We start from the raw sequence: 19,797 nt of genomic DNA, 5'->3' as shown, positions 1-19,797 counted from the left end.
TATGCAGGAATTAAATAAGTAATGCATTGTTTTAATAAAAAAAAAAAACCCAAACAAACACTGAAGAAGATTTTACGACAGGCGATAGCGAGCGTAAGAGGTTAAGCTACCAACAAATATCTTAATGAAGAATCGCTTAGTAGCTCATTCAGCAAGTCAAAGTGCAAGACAAGACATGAGGGCCTGTTTGGATCCAAACAGAAACAGCTAACGTGAGTCAGCCTCTGTCTGTCTGTGTCCGTGCTCTTGCATGTCTCTCTGTCTTTAAATTTTCCATACATGAACGGTCACTGAAGTGGATGTGATTAGCCTCTATCCAGTGTCCTTCGTATAAAATTCTGTGTCCATAACAACCGTTCTACTCCTCGCCATTTGTCCATCAATCCGGCAGCACTCGTCCTCTACTGGGTGGTTAAGGTGCCCGGACACACCCACACTTATGACTCCTATTAGCAGTAAACGATAATGGCAGATTGGAAGGCCCGTACTTAAACAGTATTCATGTCTATATAGATGTATATATTCTTGCACGCCACATGGGGCCTTTCACAGTTATGCACTGACGCAGATCAAACTCGAGGGCAAATTAATTTGCAAACCAATCAGCTGTACAAATGAACTGGCCTTGAAACGGGAAGGGAAAAAAAAGCTTTTCTTTTGTAATAAGCAGAGTCGTGGTTTGAATCATCCACGCCACTCGATTTCCCATACTGAGTGAAATGAATGTGGCACAAAGCTCTCGTTCAAGAAGCCAGTCAACAATAAAAAAAGAGCTGCTCTCGCCCAACACAATGCCTGTAGCCAGTGCCTAAATCGCATTAATATCAATTTGTGGTGGACACTGATTTTTTCCCCCTTTAGGTTGAAAAATATTAGCAGCCTTCTTGTTTAGTCAAGACTGTTAAAAAGCATAAAAGGAGTTACAAACTCTACTCAGCATGGGGGACACCAGCGAAACTTTAACACCCGGAGAAAAGCACCACTTAGAAAAAGAGACTTTGAAGTTACTCTGATGTTTGCGAGGCAGCTTCATCTCTTTTCAATATTAATTGTATCTAAAGGCGTTTCAGAGGAGACGGTTGAGCTATTGAGAATACGTTTTTAAAGAGGGGTGATGGGATGGAGGGAGTAAAGCCAGGAAAACAGATAATCCCAGAGTCTCTCAGAAACAATGTTATTGACAATAAACTAGGTCCACACGAGAGTAATCCAGATACATAAATGGTGGTGGACAGCCACGGGCTTAAAAAATACATGTGAGTTCAAAAAAAACAAAACAAAAAGCTGTGAACAGTCTATGTGTGACGTTAACAGTTGCCTGGACACTAACAGCTGCTGCAGTGACTCCTACCTTCTGCTCATTAACTTACCAAAGGAGGATGTAAACAGAAAAATAATGTAATGCTCTGCAGACACCCATGAAACTCGATTCATTATGAGAAAATGGAGTTATATAAATTTCCAATTAAAATTAGAAGTTGTGCTGAAACTCCAGATGGCAGGTTGGTTTTAGATAAATATCTTATTAAAAGATAGTTTGAGATAATGCTTCTGAATGAATCTGTATGCCAATAAAAAATTCAAGTATGCTTTATATGTTGAGCTTTATTAGGAAATATCTGCTATCTTGCCATCATCACTGCGTTGATGCATCCCTTAAGTACACAAGGCAAGAATGGTACCGTTTCAGCCACCCTGACACAGTAACCATGAAGGTGCTCCAGGTTTTAACTTGCAACTTGGGCTGACTTTTGAGAATGGCTAACTAGATCAAACTAAGACCAAGACGTTCTCTAAAACCGCATGTGCTCTCAACAGTTACCAGCTTAAGAAAATCAGGAATTTCTGACTTTCTCCATCCCGATATTGTACTTCATTCTCAGAGCATAGGCTTACTCATGGTTTTTAGGAAGTCCAAGCCTTCAGTTATCTGGCTCCCGTCCAGTGGGTTCAGGAGATGAGCACCATTTCTACTTGTGATGCTGAAAACTTTACTTTTTGATCAATCTTATACTTAAGGATGCTCTGTCAACCTTGAACCATGCCTTAGATATGTTCCTATGTATTAAGTCTGCTAGGGGACCTCCAATTACGGACTTTTTTCACTCGGCATGGGTTTATATGTCTATCACTTTGATTATGCCTCCTTTCTCCTGCGTTTTCAAAAGAGGAGCATAGAAAGACTACGAACAACTTAGGCCTCATAGCTAAACTGGTCACAGCAGATGACTGCCCCTCTTTTAGACTCGTTCTGCAAAAGGTCTCTTCCTGCTAAAATGAAGTTCTTCCTCCCTGCTGATTTTTGAGGGTCTCTTTCTAACATTGTTGAATCTTTACCTCACAGTGCAACATTCATTGAGCTAAATGTTGTTGTGAACTAGTGCTATACAAATAAAACTGATACGCCTACTGCTTCTTCAAAACCATTTCATCTGTATTAAATACTTTAACCACAAGATAAACTGTGACCACGTGTGGGAGAAACACACAACAGAGAGATGGTGTGATTTCATCCTGTTGCCAGGGTAACTAAAGGAACAGATGCAGGTCACACTGAGTGTAGGACCAGAACGCTCACACAGGCTTACATGCATCCATAAATACTTATGGTGATCCATGCATACCCTGGCGATTGACCCGATGTCAGAAACATCAACATTTATCTGCATTCTCTCTTCTGGATGTCAAGAAGTCAGGAGAAAATAAGAGGCTGTAAGTCAACCAGAATTAGAGAACTGGATAAACCCTCGAACCCCTTTATATCTGCCATTTTTGAGATATCGCCCCCCCTTCAGTTGGAGATTATTAGTAATAATAATCTCCAACTGAAGAGGAAGTCATCCAGTCAGCATGTCTCTGCTTTGTCTCCCATCTTTCTGCTTCTGCTGCAGTTTTTCTTGATCGAGCGTCATCGCTTCTCTACTGCTTTCTCTCCTTGTTTTCATTTCCTACTTTCCTGCTCATCCCTCCCTCTTCCGTGGATATCTTTCCCACTAACACACACATGCAACATCAAAAGAATGTCCAAAATGACCAAGCGAGTTTCTCTTCCTACGTCACTGCTTAAGAAGAGATTGCATAAACTAGAGGAGACCATCAGTTTGGATCCCGATCCGCAGGCTACAGGTGGTTGTGTGCACAGTTTTTCCTCTGTGTGCAAGCGGATGCATGCAAAAACCGTAAAACAACTGTGATTTCAGCATGCATTTTTATTGCAGCATGAGCACGTATGTGTGCAGCATGATGCTGGAGCTGGATTTTTTGCTGTGGCAGAAATGTGGTGTAGGATTTCTGTGCGTAGGAGGACCTCACATGGCATCAGATGGGAGAGGCAGTAATGATGGGAAGGGAAGAATGAAAGAAAGAGAGAAGATGATACAAAAAAAGGGGAAATTCAATAAATTCAAACTAAAAAAATCAGAGTGACGGAGGAAACATGCTGGTCATGCAAATCCCTGCACAGAAATCGATGACATGATGAGCTCGAGGAGCAGAGAAAGCTTGAAGAAGCTTTCTTTTCCCTCAAAACACAATGAAAACACTCACCATAAACTGGACGTTGTCAAATCCATTGGCCAGCAGGTGGTTCTCGTACTGGACCAGGCCGATGGAGTCTAGCCACTGGCCCACAGACTGCAGCGGGCAGCGGGGACCTATAAGGGGGTGGAGGGGCAAACGTTTCAGTAGGGAGTAGCCATCCACGCGGTAGCAGCGGCAGTCTGGCTGAGACAGCTGGCACTGCCACATCATGTTGTGGCGGGCAAAGTGGCTGTCGAAGGAGCCCGCCATGCTTTTGAAGAGTCTTTTGGCAAGGCAGCAAGACAACAAAGATGAAGGGAGGGCAGGTAGAGGGGGGAAAGGGGGGAAGAAAAGGAGGCTAGGCAAGGGGCATGGTGAGTATGAAGGGGGTCAGCATGCAAGGGTGCAAGCAGGTAAAAGTGGAGGTTAAGACGTCCAGACGTTTCTTTCTCTGAATCCAGCTGGAGGAAAGATGGGAAGGGGCTGAGGGCTGAAGTTGTATCCAGAAAAAAGCTTCTGTCGTGGAGGTTAAATCCTGCCAGAAATGGGTGATGGATAAGACTGGAGGTATAGATCCGCAAGCAAAATCGACTGTGTGTTTGTCGTGCACAGCACAGCAGCAGCTTCTTTTCAGCTGTTGCGCTCGCTTGGCTGCTCCCCGGAGCTTGTGTGTGTGTGCACGCAAATGTGTGTGTGTGTGTGTGTTTCAGAGAGAGAAAAAGAGAGAGAGCTGCCCGCGTTGTAGATTTCTCTTTATCAAGTACTCCCACTCTCATCTGTATGCTTCTGCAGCCTCCTCTCTCTCTGTCTCTCTCTCTTTTCTGAGCGCACTGCTTTCCTCCTTCGTTCCCTCACTCTCTCAGTCTCGCTCGCTCGCTCTCTCTCTCCCTCGCTCACTTTCCCCTGTCTACCTCCAGTCTCCGTCTTCTCTCAGTGTCGATCATCACCCTGCTCTCTCTCTGCTGCTCTACATATATCTGGCTCGCACTGCTGATAATAGTCCTTGCAACATCTTCAGCTCCTTTGTCTGCGAGCTGAGCTGCCGACCGCTCATACCAGCACCATGCTGACTGTATCCATGTGGCCATAAATATACACACACGTCTGTGTGTGCGTGTGTGCGCGCGGTGCTTTGTATATGTTGTTGGTGGGAAGAACTGGTGTGGCATAAACTGGATTTCTCTCTGTGGTAACCATGGATAAAAGCAGCTTTGCATTCACAGATGAAAAGAGAGAGAGAGAGGATCAGGAGGTGGAGGATGGGGGACTTAATACAGGGAAAGGGGGATGAATGCAGTAAACAGAGATGACTAGTGGAGACTTCAAGGTATGCAGGTGAGGAAACTGGCAAAAAACAGTGCTTTTCTGTGCAGAAAAAAAGTTCCATTTTTCCTGTAAGAACCACACAAGATCACTTACAAAACCACCCACATGCTAATCAGATAAATTCTTAAATTAACAACGGCAGTCTTAATTTCATAGTTTTGGCCACCATTTCTATCAACAATATAAAAAAGCTTCTTAGCTGAAAATAAAACAGGAAATCAATTATTCAAATTTTAGTATTTCCTTGCAACTCCACCTCTATCTAATATTCTATATACAACCTATATAGATTTTACAAATCCAAAAAGATGGTAATTTTTTTTTAAAAAAATGCAAGTTTAACATTACTATTTTAAGTGACTTCTTGTCTGAACTGCTATGCTGTTGCTTTCCCCCCATTATTTCAAAATTTACCACATGTGGGGTCTCTCTTTTGTTTCCTATAATGGGCCCAGCTGACAGGGTCAATGCCTCAGTTCAAGTTATGTCGGACCCAGTAAGAGCTGAGCTCCTATAAGATCTGTGGCACTTGCTAATTCATCATTAACACCCATTATTTCAATTACAAATAATGTGTTTTTAATGCGATCAATAAGCTTAAAGAAACCTTTTTCTAAAACATCTATGCACAGTATAATGTTGTGTGAATGGCACTTTACCACCAGGGGGTACAGCACATTATTTTGCAAACATTTCCTGTTAAAAGCACACACAGTATAGACCATATATCCATGATGGGTGTAGCCACCCTTTGGTTTTTGAAGCACTAACTTAAATCATACACATTTTGTGTTTTTTTGGAACCCAAAGTGAAAGTGGGGTTCTAAGTACCAGTTAACAAGCTTTGTTAGCAATCTGCAGTGATTCACTGTAGATGGGCAACACAAATACACATACCTGCTAATTAGTGCTTAATAGCATATTAGCAAAACACTGGAAATTTGCTGGCAAAAACTGAGGCAAAGACCTATCCAGCAGGCTGTGAGTATATTTTTACCACAGCAACAGAGAAAGCACCAGAGCATGATGGTAAAGTGCAAACTGTGTCCATACTGCATCATAACGTTGACACAAAGCTAGCAAAGAACTGACTGTATGCTGAACCCAGTCCGGCAGCCAGAGCCTGAACTTCAAGAGGCACTCTTCAAAGCAGCATTGCTTTGTGTTTGTTGGCGTTCTGTTCAAAAGAAAGATTGTGTGTCCTTATTACTGTAGGGTAGGGATTTGTGTCGGTGTATGGGACTATGGAAATGCATTAGAGGGCATATTAAAGAATAACACAAAAGTAAGGTAATGAATAGCATAAGAAATTCCATTCTCAGAAGTAAATAAGCAAATTAGTAAGTAAATTTTTTAAAGTATCAAGTTATGTGTGAGTAACACTCCAACACTGCTAATTTATCTCATTACCCAAGCTTTGGTAGTAACAAAACTCAGATTCTAACTTGTCATAATCTCTTAATTACTCAGCAACTGCTATGTTAAGTGCAATACTATCATACTATGGAAAAATGGTGCCCAACATATGAGCATATGACTAAAAATTTAATTGATACGACTTGCCCTTAAAGTCAGATTCACACACACTCACTCATACATGCGCGTGCTTACCTGAGGTATCATCCTTAATGTCCAATCCACTGCTTATTCCTGCCCCAATGGAGCTCATAATCTTGTCAATCTGATCAGATCAGAGAAAGAGAGTGAGGGAGAATCTCAGTTAGAGAGATGTACAGCGTGTGCAAGGAAAAGTCATTTCCCAGTAATAAGGCTAACCCCTATTTCTAGATCCGAGTGTCACGTAGCATGATCATTACGCCAGCCTGCATGCTCAATGCCAGTCATTCCCCCTGTGAATTGGAGGAACGGGAAATTTAAAGACACCAGAGCAGAGATGAAAGGAGAAGGTTGGATTGGAGAGAGCTAGTGTGGCTTCATTAGTGTCTGACTACCAGCAGTAAAATGATCATCCTCAACCCTGGACCTGCTGATAACCACTTAACTATGCAACCTGCACATCCATCTACATTTCAGCACCGCTGGCTCAGAGGTCAGAGAAACCCGAGTGTTTAAGGAGTCAGGTCTGACAAATTCAAATGCTGTTTACAAGCTGACAGACCATGAAGGTGGTCTTTGTAATAGGATAAACTGAAAGTAATTTCTGCATATGTCACTACACACCAAGCACCAATGCAAATGCAAGCAATAAATCAAGACTCAGAGTGGTAGATTTAAAGCTGATTTAAAGCTGATGTGACATTTTTCGAAACAACTTTATTTTGAAGTAAAGTAAAGCTAATGAATCGAAAATGCTGTTAATGATACATTATTTAAAAAAAAGAAAAAAAATGACGTGCACAACTACAACTATTTAAATGCAGTTTATTGGCAAGGAGATCACATCTGTAAGTCTAAAAAGTCTAAAAGCAGTTGGTTTGGGTCAAGTCGAATCCATTCATCCACCCCAGTATCAAGACATCAAAGCCAATCTGCACAGAAGTGCCTGAGATGTTTTGAATCATCGTTAAACAACAAAGAAGAAGATCACTGGGTGATGGACCAATTAAAATTTGACACTATATTATATAACACATCAGTCATGGACTATATTATCGGTAATGCCAGAATACGTCTTTGGAGTCCTGTCATGAGGGTCCATTTTTCACAGGCGTACAGAAAGGTCGACAACAGGAAGCACAGCAGGTGAATTTTGGAGCACATACAGGGTGTTTAGCCAATGTAAAAGTGCAGTTTGTTGTTTTGGTTTGTGAACTTAAATTGTTTTATGTCTATATTGTATATGAGTGTAGACTTGTATATAGTTAAACATGTATATTGTGTGATGACATGTCGAACTCTGAACGTTGGAATTAGAAATAAGGTGGTAGGAACAAAAAAGTGTAAACTTAGCTGGTGGTCTTAAATTTTGGTATTTCAGCTGCTATCTTTACCAAAATCTCAAGTTTTAAGCCTTTATCTAATATCATGCAACCAAGATACTTGAAGGTCTTCACCATTTCCTGTCTTGTCCCACTGACTTTGAAATCTAAATTGATACCTTGGATATTGTTGGTTATGAGCTGGGGCAATGCTTTATCAAGATGTTCCAGCATCTTTTCTTGCAAGTTCATCAATATCATCTGCACAATGCAAGTTCTAGCAGATCTACCATAACAATGCACAGTCATTCAAAGCAGGGATAGAATGGTTACCTTTGAAGAAATGTCAAATAGTTTGCAGGTCCTAATTCCAAATATGATCAGATGCATTTACTAGAGCTACAGCAGATCTCTGGAGTATTTAAGCTTGACACTTTAGCTCCCCTACAAAATAAAACTAATGCAACCCATGTTTCATGTGCCAGGCTCAGATTAAGAGACTAATCTGGGTCACTTGAGTTTAGATTTTGACCAAGAAGAACCCCCCAAATAACCATATTTTTTGTATAAACCAGCATATTGGACTACCTTTCAGCTTGTTGCACTAAAGAGAATGATCTTCAAATCACTGACTGTTATGGAATGTCCCTTGCCACTTCTCTCTTCTCAATAATGCAACACTTTCCTGAGCATGTGATAGATATAGAGCAGCTTTGTTATTTTTTCCTCTGAAATCCCTGTTTACCAACCTTAAATTTCCCCGGGGCCAATCTAACCTTATCTCTTCCTCACACAGCATGCAATTATCCAGAAAAAGAAATATGAGAACTGTGGAAAATTCCATATGGCAATTCATCATCATCAGGAAGTCGTGAGCTGCGTGGAGTAATTAATGAACATGTGCATGCAAATGTGGAAAGGCACGCACAAATGGACTTCCACTGACATGCATTAGAGTTACTTTAAAAATAGAGAGACTAATTAAGGCATCCCCATGATTACGTGTGATGGAACTTGCTTTTCATTTTCTGGGTGTGTCAGGGTGCAACGAGTGCTTTTTTTCTGAGGCGTGAAGAGTGAGCAGAAGTCAATGTGTCTGTGACCCCAAATGGTTATAAGGATCCAAACAGTGGTGTCCAGTCAATACATCACATCTGTGTCAGAGACCCTTTAATATTGAAAGAACCCCGGGCACAAACACACCAAGACCAAAGCACGCAGCACCCTGGACCGCATCTCTTTAATAGAAACTAGAAACTTCCTTCTCTCAGATACGTGGGTCTTCCCCGCAGCTTCATTGCTGGTTACAGAACAAAATCAATATGTGAGCATGTTAAATTAGCACTTGGGCTCCTTCTGCACTGTAGTAGCCGAGTGTATTTCAAAAGGAGGAAAAATTGAAGCAGCTCACTGCTGTGGGTGCGGAGTTTTCAACTGTTTCCTGCTGAGACGGTTCACTTGACCAAAATAAATGCAGTGTCAGAGCAGAGGCGCTGACAACTTGGCTTCTTCTTTAATGTTGCAACTGATGCTAAATGTTGGGTGATAAGCTGTGCATGTCAGGAAAACTGTCTTCTTACCTCTTCCCACTCAGCAGTGAAAGACGGCGTTCTCTCCAATCTCCCCTCCGGGCTGGCGCCTTCACGTGGGCTCGGACTTCCAGGGCCCTGGCCCCGTGATCCGGACCCCCAGCTGTGCTCTTCCTGTAAGAAAAAAAAACAAAATAAAACCCTTTGTGCTTAATTACTGCACAAATACGAGATGCAAAACAAAAGTTGCCAAATATTTAACCTTAAAAATATGAACAACTAAAACTGAAAATAAGTCCGTTCAGTGCTCATCAAACTTTCAGCTGTAATGGCACTATTTTCATCAAACAGATTATGTATTTAGCTCATGATTTATTTACAATGAATTACAGAAGTCTCATAAAATGTGCTGCGGCAGAGAACATTGTGACCCAGATTGATGAGTTATCCAATTGGCTGGACTGGTTTCTGCTCTGTTTATGAAGTCACATGACACAGCAAGATGCAAATTATTTTTATATAAGTGAATATTTACGATATTTGCATTTGTGCTCAGTACAACAATACTGGAGACTTCTTTGCTTGTGCAGACGTTTAAAAAGAGTGAAGTTTTACTTATGATGTCAAATGAATTCTCAGAAACACTTAATAAGAAAGACTCTTGTTAATAACTCTTATTAATCTAAATCGCAGAATTCATGTTCTTTTTAGTGCTCTGGGTGCATAGAGAATGACGCTTTTAAGGTAGCGAGAACTTACCTGTATGGGAGACACTGCCACTAGGTTAGAATCAGACTTGGAAAGAGATTTCGAAAGCTGCAGGTCCAACACACTGCGTGGCATGGACCTCATCCTCCCAAGGGTGCAAGCCCTTTCCTCGTAGCCAATCCCAGGTGAACTGTCTTTGGATGTCGCTCCTGTCTGGCTTCCCCGTAAATCTGCAACTTCTCCGTTTTGACCAGAGGAACAAGAGGGTGGGTGGCTCAGGGTAGACCATCCACGAGGCAGATCTACCTGTTCACAGTTTCTGGGTTGGGCCTGGTCCTGGTTGACCTTGGTGTGGAAGATAGTCCGGTACACAACCTGTGGCTTTCGAGTGTCGTTGGCTAAGCTCTGAGAGTATGACTCACTCCCTGGCCGGGAGAAGACCTGACTGGCTCCTCCGCCGATCACAATGCTGAACTCAGGGGTCTGCAGAAAGTTGCTCTGGACATCTGTATTTTTAAAGGATTTGGGGCTGTAAAGGTGGTAAGGTGTATCGGGGGGTTCACAGGCTGGAGAAGATCCATGAAGCAGGCCTGCAAACTCCTCTGGGATGTGGCTTTTCCTGTGGTCCTGTGACAGAGCGTTTGATTTGGAGGACAAGCAGGGAGGAGGAGGAGGAGTCGGGTCTCGCTGATAAGGGATGTCGTCTGCAGACAGGACACATGCACATTAACTCAAATTAACCTAAGCATATGCATTGTATTTGAGTCAAATGCCAAAACAATGATACAAATGAATGAATTTATTCCAAGAATACAAGACAGCAAGTATAGAATAAAGGACTCATTAAATAACAGAAAGAGAAAGAAAAGTAAAAACTACACAAGCTGCAAACAGGAAGATAAGAACAGGGTAATGCATCTTCTGCTTCCCTTGTAGAAGACTGTTTGTTTCTCAGAGGAGTAAAAGGGCTCCAGACTTGCATTTTGCACCTCTGCGCCTTCACTGTGTGGGTGCAAATGGCATGCTTGTGCATCTGAACTTACATGTATGCATGAACTCGTCCAGACAGATATTCTCAGACCATCGATGTGGTTTGAGTATTTTTTATTTTATTTTAAAGTGTCAGGGGATGCTTTTAGACGTCCACTCACTCTGTCTGTGTGCAGCAGTTGGAAAACTCTTTATGTGTGTGTGTGTTTGTGTACGCACGCGTTCTATGTATACTTGACTATTATTGTATCAGTGAATGCTTATAATTACATCTCCATTAGTTACAACTTAAGTCGTGTATGTTTACATGTTCTTTAAAAAGATACGCTCATTAGGAAAAATGTAATTTCACCAGAACTGCCACATTCTCAGACTCATGACAAATCTTACACTAAATATAAATAAATAAATAAATAAAGACCAAGGAACTGATCGTGGACTTCAGGAAGACCAGGAAACACTTGACCCCTGTTTCAATCCAGGGGGTCAGTGTTGACATTGTGGAGGACTATAAATACCTTGGAGTACACATTGACAATAAACTGGACTGGACTAAAAACACCACAGCACTTTACAGGAAGGGCCAGAGTCGTCTCTATTTTTTGAGGCGACTGAGGTCCTTCAACATCTGCCAGAAAATGCTGAGGATTTTCTATGAGTCTGTGGTGGCCAGTGCGATCCTCTATGCTGTTGCATGCTGGGGGAGCAGGCTGAGGGTCGCAGATGCCAACAGACTTAATAAACTGATCCGTAAGGCCAGCAATGTTGTGGGGATGGAGCTGGACTCCCTCAAGGTGGTGTCGGAGAGGCGGATGCTGTCCAAGATAAAGACAATGTTGGATAACACCTCCCACCCACTCCATGACATGTTGGTCAGTCACAGGAGCTCGTTCAGTGAGAGACTGAGATTACCGAAAAGCACCACTGAACGACACAGGAAATCATTCCTGCCTGTGGCCATCTCCCTGTACAACGCATCCACTTAACACACTGTTTGCTGCTACAGCTACACATGTTTCTTTTCCAAATATTTATTTATAAGTGACTTATGTATGTATGTATGTATATATATGTATATATTGTACTATTCTTAGTTAGCGTATTGTCTGTCTTGTCTTAATGTTGGTTTAAAATGGAGCACTGTAACAAAAAATAATTTCCCCCAGGGATCAATAAAGTATTCTGATTCTGATTCTGATTCTGAAATATGAGAGTGTAGTAAAGGAGAGGCTTAGAATCAAACAAAAACTAGTTAGTTAATTTCTCAGGTTAGAAAGGAGCTGCTCCGCCCCTGCACTGACTTTACTATTAAATCCATCTTTCATGTTTTTACACCCACTGTGAAAATAACAGACTTTGACATCCACCGAGCATCTGACTGGCAATTACTTCATTACTGCAAATGCAGTAAAAGCATACCTGTATACAAAAACACACACATAACACAATCAGTCATGGACTGGCCTCCATAGAGCCCAGACCTCAACATTACTGAAACAGTGTGGGATCATCTTTACAGGGAATGAAACAAAAAACAGTCAACATCCAAGGAAGAGCTTTGAATGTCTGAAGGACTATTCCTGAAGACTGCTTAAAGAAATGACAAGAAAGCTGCCTAAGTTTGGGCTGTGTTGATGAATAAAGTCATACCAAATACTGACTTTCAAGCTCATTAGAATTATACAGATTCTGTTTTCCCCTTATAAACTGTATCACTTATGTACTTTTATGCTGCACCTATTTCCCATTTTTTGAGGGGAAAAAACCCAATAAAAACAACTGATTTCACTGCTTTGCATCCAAGGCAGGTTTCTAAAATCAGATTTCATTTTCCATTCATTTCCTGATTAAACTATAATACTGGTAAGAAAAAGGGTTTATTTCTTGTGTTAGTCGAGCCCCGACCCTCCTTTCGCTCCCTTATCGGTCACTTTGTGTTAAGATTGTGCACCAGGCCAAGGAAACAGTCTGACCATTGATTGATGAAGTTTTTTTTTTTCCTCACACATAAACACACACACCTAATAACTCTTAACAGTCAAATACAGTTGTTTGAACAAATAGAAAAATTTTACACTCTTGTAATCAAAACTGTCACTGGAATAATGGCATGTACCCTCACCGGCCCACACACACTGAATTTACAATCATTTGACTGCATACCCCCGCTGCCAGCCACATCCTCGACCCACACAAACAGACAGTCAATGTCTTGGTTTGTCAGACAGTTTTTGCAAGCATTCTCTGACTGCCTTCTGCACAACAAGCCACACATCAATATGCAACAACTGCATAATGGAAGAAGAGAAAGAAAGAGAAAGAAAAGAAAGCGGAAAGAAAGCATAAAGTTGCCAACTAAAATTGCTCACTATGATTGAAACAGGAGATGATTCAGTTCTTCTAAAAACATCATTAATGGGGCCCCTCAAACACAGACATGTTGACTGCACCGCAAAACACACCCATCCACATTTCAGGTAATGAGGGATGAAACCATGACTCATCCTTGAGTATTGCATCTACTGAAAATGTCATTATTTCTTACACAACTGAAAGCATTTCGGATTATTAAGCCCCATCATTTTTCAGGATAAATGGGACAAAGCAGCCAAAAGATTAGTAATCCCCCTGACCTCTGATCTTAATATTTCTCTCTCATTGTCCACAGTGTGTTACTTTGATCGAGTAGAAGCATCCATAAGAAGACATACTTTGAATGGTCTTTCTGAGGGAGGCTCCAAAAGCGAGTCATTCCCCATAGGCCTAGCCATCTCTTATCACTATCTCACACACAGCGAATGCTTACAACATAAAACATAAATGCATCTATTTTAAATTATGTGTCAGAATATTCACATGAGATGCGGTAACTGAATTGGCCCTTAAAAGGCATCATTAAGATCATTCTCCCCTCGCTTTTCTTTCTGTACGTGCCTTTCTCAACCCTGTTATGAATTTCTTTTGCTCCCTTCACTTCCCCTCTTTGTAATAAAAATGAAAAAGTTGGCAACAGGTGAGTCTACCCGTAACTATGGCAACAGCGAGTGCCAGCATCTCTCGCAGTCATCGGGCAGCTGAGTGCCTTTGACCTCCAGGAGAAGGAGGGGAAAAGTGTACAGTGGATAAACACAGCAATCAAATCAGCAAGTTGTTTATCGAGACAGAAAACAAACAAAATAACAAAACAAAAGCCGAGCAGATTTTTGATTTGAAGAAAAAAACAGAAGAAAAGTTCTATAAAAAAGTATAAATAGACCAATACGTCTAACAGGCAGCTAACTATGCTTTTCTTTCTTCTTCTTCCCCCGCAAACAATCGATAGATTCCCCCTCTGAGTTGTTTTCACCTTCATTACTTATCCATTCCTGAGTGTCCAGTCTTCACTCACCATCCTCAGTGTCTTTGAGTAAGGCTGTGTGTGTCCGTGTGTGTGTTTCTTACCTGGAGATCCAAGGCTAGTTTCAGCTCTAACTAAAGAGCCGTCAAACTGTGTGCACCCTGCCCTCGCTTAAGTACAGCCAATATCTAGGAATCGCACAACAGCTGCATCACTGCATACCTGCTTTTTATTGCGACACTAGTATGAAAACACACAAATACACACAAGTTGTGGCATGCAACGGGACAGCCCAGGAACTAATCTTCAACTGAAAGCAAACAGCAGCAGCAATGTAAATGTTTGTGCAATAAATACAGATTTGTCATAATTAGAACTAAATGCCAACTGTAAAGGCGGCTGCTGACCGACTTTTAAACACTAAAAGTCTTCACTTGTGCACGTCCTTCTATTTTTCCATAGAGAATAAGCAAAAAATAGAGAGGGAGAGAAATAGAGCTGTATTTACTGCTGTTTCTACTACTTTTCATTTATCGGAGTTCTTTAGTGTTATAGCTGCCCAGCACATCCTACAGGTTGTAGATCAATTCAACACACTATTCTTATTCAAAAGAGGTATTGAGTGTATTATGTATTAGGACTGAGAAGTGACTAAATTAAGCTTAATGTAAAATGTCAATATACACACTAAATGTTCAAGATAGCTGGGAGAGAATCCAAATAAATTCATTATAGATTTTTATAGCCAACAAATCAGCAGAAAATGTTAAATTTGTCAACGTCTGGTAAGGAGAAGGCTGGAGTAGATCAACAAAACACTGGAACAAGGGAATTAGCTTTCCTGCTCCAGGCAGACAACAATATTATTGTTGCTGTGGTAAGCACAACCACATCACCTCCACTGTAGTCATGTGCTTACTGATGTAACCAGGTAACCTCCAGGTAACCTAACTCAATGTTTTAAGTGTAAACTAAACCTAACCATGTTATTTTTGTGTTGTAATTTTACCCACAGTGTCTGAGAGCTTTAATTTACTTGTAGGAAAATCCCTTTACCACCTCAAAATGCAGCTGCTTGGGAATAACACTTCCTGAAAGTTCAAATACTTTGGGCCTGCAGCACTGATTTTCTGCGTACAGCCAACATTCTCTGTAGCACTATAAACAGTTTGCATTGAGTTAATTATTCTTTAGAACATACACATATTTACAGAATGTAGCAGACATCATATGGACCAGTAATGAGTTATTTTAAAGTTGTTCATCTGGCTCATAATCCATCGCAAGTCACATGTTATTGTAATGTTAAAAGTACATAAAAAAGTCATTGTTTGGCCATATTACACAAACTAGTGGAACTGAAAACCCACTGAGAAGTTAAGGTAGCTCATAGACGCTCACATCCAGGACAAATGAATCCCATTTCACTACATACTTTGGAAGGAGGAGTGATTCTTGAGTGCCTGTAGAACGAAGAAGAAGACCCATTAGGTGATCACTATGTTAAAGGTTCTTTAGAAGCTTAGCAGTACTATGAAAGGAGTAGCAATCCTTGTGGGACTGTGGAGGGACAGATGGTCAGCGGATGCCTCAACAGTCTTTGATGAGCAAAGAACCTCAGCTGATTTCGTTTCAGGTAGAAATTCAGCAATAGCTTGCTTTTTTGTTGTTGTTGTTGTTTTCGGCTTGCCCTGCTATGTTGTCAGTGTGCGGGTGGCGGGTCAGAGTGGAACATGGAGCACAATAGTAGAGGACAGCCAGTGAGAGGAGAGGACAGAGTTACTCAAGTTGATGACAAATTGTCAACCTACTGTAGCTAACACTGAACATGGGGGTAGTGGGTGGTGAGTAGGGGTGTGTGAGCTACCTGTCTCTCCGAAGCAGCTGCATCACGGGAAGCACACTGCCTGACCAAAAAACAAATCGCCACCTGGATTTAACTAAGCAAATAGGTACGAGCCTCTTATAGGTGCATAGGTGATTATCTTTCAGCTGGCAACAAGTTATTTGCAAACTGGTGCAATGAGTTGCTTCTCATTTCATAAACAATCATGTCGAAAGACATCTCGTGGTTGTGGAAAAGATGTTAGTGTGTTTGAGAAGGGTAAAATCATTGGCATGCATCAAGCAGAGAAAATGTCTAAAGAGATTGCAGAAACTACTAAAATTGGGTTGAGAACTGTTCAACGCATTATTAAAAAGTGGAAGGATAGTGGGGACACATCATCTTCCAGGATGATCACGATCAGCGATCACTTAAAGTTTTGGTGAAATCAAATCGTAGAAAAACAACAGAAGAACTCAGGGCTATGTTTAATAGTGAAAGTAAGAGCATTTCCACACGCACAATGCGAAGGGAACTCAAGGGATTGGGACCGAACAGCTGTGTAGCCATAAAAAAAAAAAAAAACACTAGTCAGTGAGGCAAACCAGAAAAAAAAGACAATGGAAGAAGGTCATGTGGTCTGTTGAGTCCAGATTTACCCTATTCCAGAGTGATGGGTGCATCAGGCTAAGAAAAGAGGCAGATGAAGTGATGCACCCATCATGCCTATTGCCTACTGTACAAGCCTGTAGGGGCAGTGCTATGATCTGGGGTTGTTGCAGTCGGTCAGGTCTAGGTTCAGCAACAGTATGTGTTCCAAGAATGACTTAAGCTGACTATACTGAAGGACCAGGTTATTCCATCAATGGGTTTTTTCTTCCCTGATGGCACAGGCATATTCCAAGATGACAATGCCAGGATTCATCAAGCTCAAATTGTAAAAGAGTGGTTCTGGGAGCATGAGACATCATTTTCACACATGGATTGGCCACCACAGTGTCCAGACGTGCTGGAGAAGGCTTTGCACAGTGGTCAGACGCTTCCATCATCAACGCAAGTTCTTAGTGAAGGTTTAATGCGACACTGGTTGGAAATAAATCTTGTGACATTACAGAAGCTTATCGAAACAGCGATTACGTGTTGAAATCAAAGCTAAAGGTGGTCCAATGAAATATTAGGGTGTGACCTTTTTTTTGGTGGTGACTTTTTTTGGGCCAGGCAGTGTATCTGCTATGAAATTTTGAGACCTCTTTGGTACCATGCTCTAATCTAAAACTGACATGTGATGAGTGAAGAGAAGATATTAATGATTCAGTTTCTGAACAGCTTGTTATAGCAGAACAAACACAGGCTTAACTAATAACACTAACAATGGCTCCGTTTCAACGAGGGAACCCCGTCGGGTATGACTCTGAGCCTCCTTCAAAGGTCTGGAAGTGGTATAAATTAGCATCATTAGTTACACCTGTGCTTTTCCTGCTATGACATCAGATAATCTCATTAAAAAGAGGTACACATGCACGTGCAACCAACCGAATAGGACTCCAAATTAATCTTTGCAAATAAAAAGCAATATTTTTGTTTCCTAAGATCCTCTTCAAGCCCAATTGCAGTGGGTTGTAATGTTCAGCGGTGTATCGTGCATGCATTAGCAGCACACTCAGAAGTCAAGTGTTTTTAGTGTGCACACTGACAATTTTGAGTGTTCCCTAAATTCATTGCTTATTCACTGTGTGTACACCGCAAACTCAAAACCTGCTTAGAGCTTCTAACATCATATCGAATTTGAAAACTTTTTCCTTTCACCAGCTCATATTAGTAAGTAAAAGTAAGCGTTCTTCCTTAAATGAATATTCTCTTGCAAGTAATCACTTTATAGAAGTAAGATTCAATTCCACAGTGGTGTATAATGCAACCCTGGTCTAAATTAAACCCTCTCTACAGTAAATAAATCTAGTTAAAGCTGAAACAGCTGGAAGACTCAGCATAGCTTGACAAAGAGGCAAGACAATATTCTTTCATTGAGGCATAACAGTTTGCAGGCCAGCACTGAAAGGGAAAACAACCTAGAGCACGAGGCTGAAAAGGTGAAAAATGAATTGCAGAAGATGGAGATGGAGATATGCGGTAGAGAGGTTGAGGGAGGTTATCTAATAGAAAACACATTTTAAAAGGAAAGGCAAATGAGTAATGCACAGGCATACTGTCGCAATAAAACAACTAACCAAAACACAGAAGAAAGGTTGACAAATGGCAGCAAGGCTGGTGTAAAGTGAGGGGGAAGGCTAGGGGCACAGACCAGTGACTGACAGGCAGACAGAGTGTGTGAAAGCGGCTAGAGAAATAAGGGAGTGACAGAATGAAGGATTGAGTGATTGAGGGAGGAGGGGTGAGGGGTGAGGGAGAGAAATGAAAGGGTAAGGATACAGGGCTGGAGGTTATATATCAAAACTGCAGAAAATAAGAGTAAGGCTTGTTCTATCATAATAAAGTCGGCCAATCTACAAAGTATCGGAGCAGTCCACTGCAAGTTGAGTTTCTACTGCAAACTCTATCAGAAATCTAATAAAGCCTTTTTCATTATTGATTCTTACACGGACAGGTCAAAAAAAGTTGCGGCGAGAGGTCTCAACACATCTTATTTTGTTGACTAATCTCTACAAGGGACAGTGGAGGTGTATGCAGACGGTTGCACAAACTCACCATCTTCTCATACAATGGGGTGTTTTTCTTTCTGTGTGTGAGGTAGCAGGAGGGGCTGGGAAACGGTCCCAATATCTGATAGCGTTGCGTTCATTGCTCCATCTCATGTGGCGCCGCACTGACTGTTATTAAAAACTACCGAGTAATATCTGAACTGTCAGTCATTCCTGAGATTAAAGACTGAGCCCTACTTTCTAAGCACCACAGGCCTGGATAAATCATTATCAGCTCCCGGAGCCTTGGGTACCAAGCTTACATTAGGTTAGTCTTAGGCTAGGCGAGCAAACCCCTCCCCCATCTGAGTGGGACTGTAAAAGTCTGCTCGGACTTATGATGATGAAAGCAAATGATTTGATGCCATTGATTTAAGAAAATGTTAAAGCAACATGGGATTCAGTGGGTTACATGTGAGAGCTAGATAAATGTTTCCTTCAATGGTTGTTGGAAATGTCAGAATCATTAGCTAAGGTCCCGCAAGTACACTTAACAAGAAACAGAAAGGTTTCAGTTGTACTCTTCCAGCTTTACACCAAATGTTTAAGAACCTGGGGATTCAAAACCACACAAGGGATTACAAAGGAAAAATGACCTACAGTGTTTGCTTTTAACTCCTACTTGTGTCACAGGATTGAACATAGCATAACATAATGACTAATCTCCTGATAGGTCCCATACTATAGGATGACTCTTGACTCTCGGAAAAAAAACTCAGAAAGGTTACATTGTGGTTTTTAAAATATGACTACAATTTGCTCGAGAAAAGGTCTGTTGTTGAAAATATTCACCAGTGTTATTTGTGGATTTATTGAGATGGAACATCTCTCGATTATGTTTCAATTAGCTTCTGGTCCTCGTTCTCTAATGCACCTGTCCTTCAAACTCAACTCAGCCTGATTCACTATCCTACAGAGCTAATATCATCCTATATGTATTTACAGTGCTTTACAATTTTGTTTAGACAACCTGTCCTTAAAAAAAGGC

The 19,797-nt window shown here is 41.3% G+C and overlaps 1 protein-coding gene across 3 annotated transcripts in view; it reads right to left on the bottom strand.

Annotated features, from left to right (window-relative positions):
- anks1b (ankyrin repeat and sterile alpha motif domain containing 1B) overlaps positions 1–19,797 on the bottom strand; it is a 274,373-nt gene that overhangs the window by 56,119 nt on the left and 198,457 nt on the right. For all 3 annotated transcript variants that reach the window (XM_085436749.1, XM_085436747.1, XM_085436748.1), the window contains exons 14-17: positions 10,013–10,665; positions 9,305–9,427; positions 6,457–6,526; positions 3,547–3,653 (exon numbers count right to left, since the gene is read on the bottom strand). In XM_085436749.1, coding sequence (XP_085292875.1) covers positions 3,547–3,653; positions 6,457–6,526; positions 9,305–9,427; positions 10,013–10,665 — 953 coding nt within the window. The remainder of the gene's footprint in view (positions 1–3,546; positions 3,654–6,456; positions 6,527–9,304; positions 9,428–10,012; positions 10,666–19,797) is intronic.

This window comes from Copadichromis virginalis, linkage group LG17 (genome assembly GCF_057382275.1).
Source record: "Copadichromis virginalis isolate Kocher_CV1m ecotype Utaka linkage group LG17, C_Virginalis_male_GT1.1, whole genome shotgun sequence".
NCBI classification, from domain to species: Eukaryota; Metazoa; Chordata; class Actinopteri; order Cichliformes; family Cichlidae; genus Copadichromis; species Copadichromis virginalis.
The sequence above is the reverse complement of the archived record's forward strand: the minus strand, read 5'-3'. Positions and strand labels throughout refer to the sequence as shown.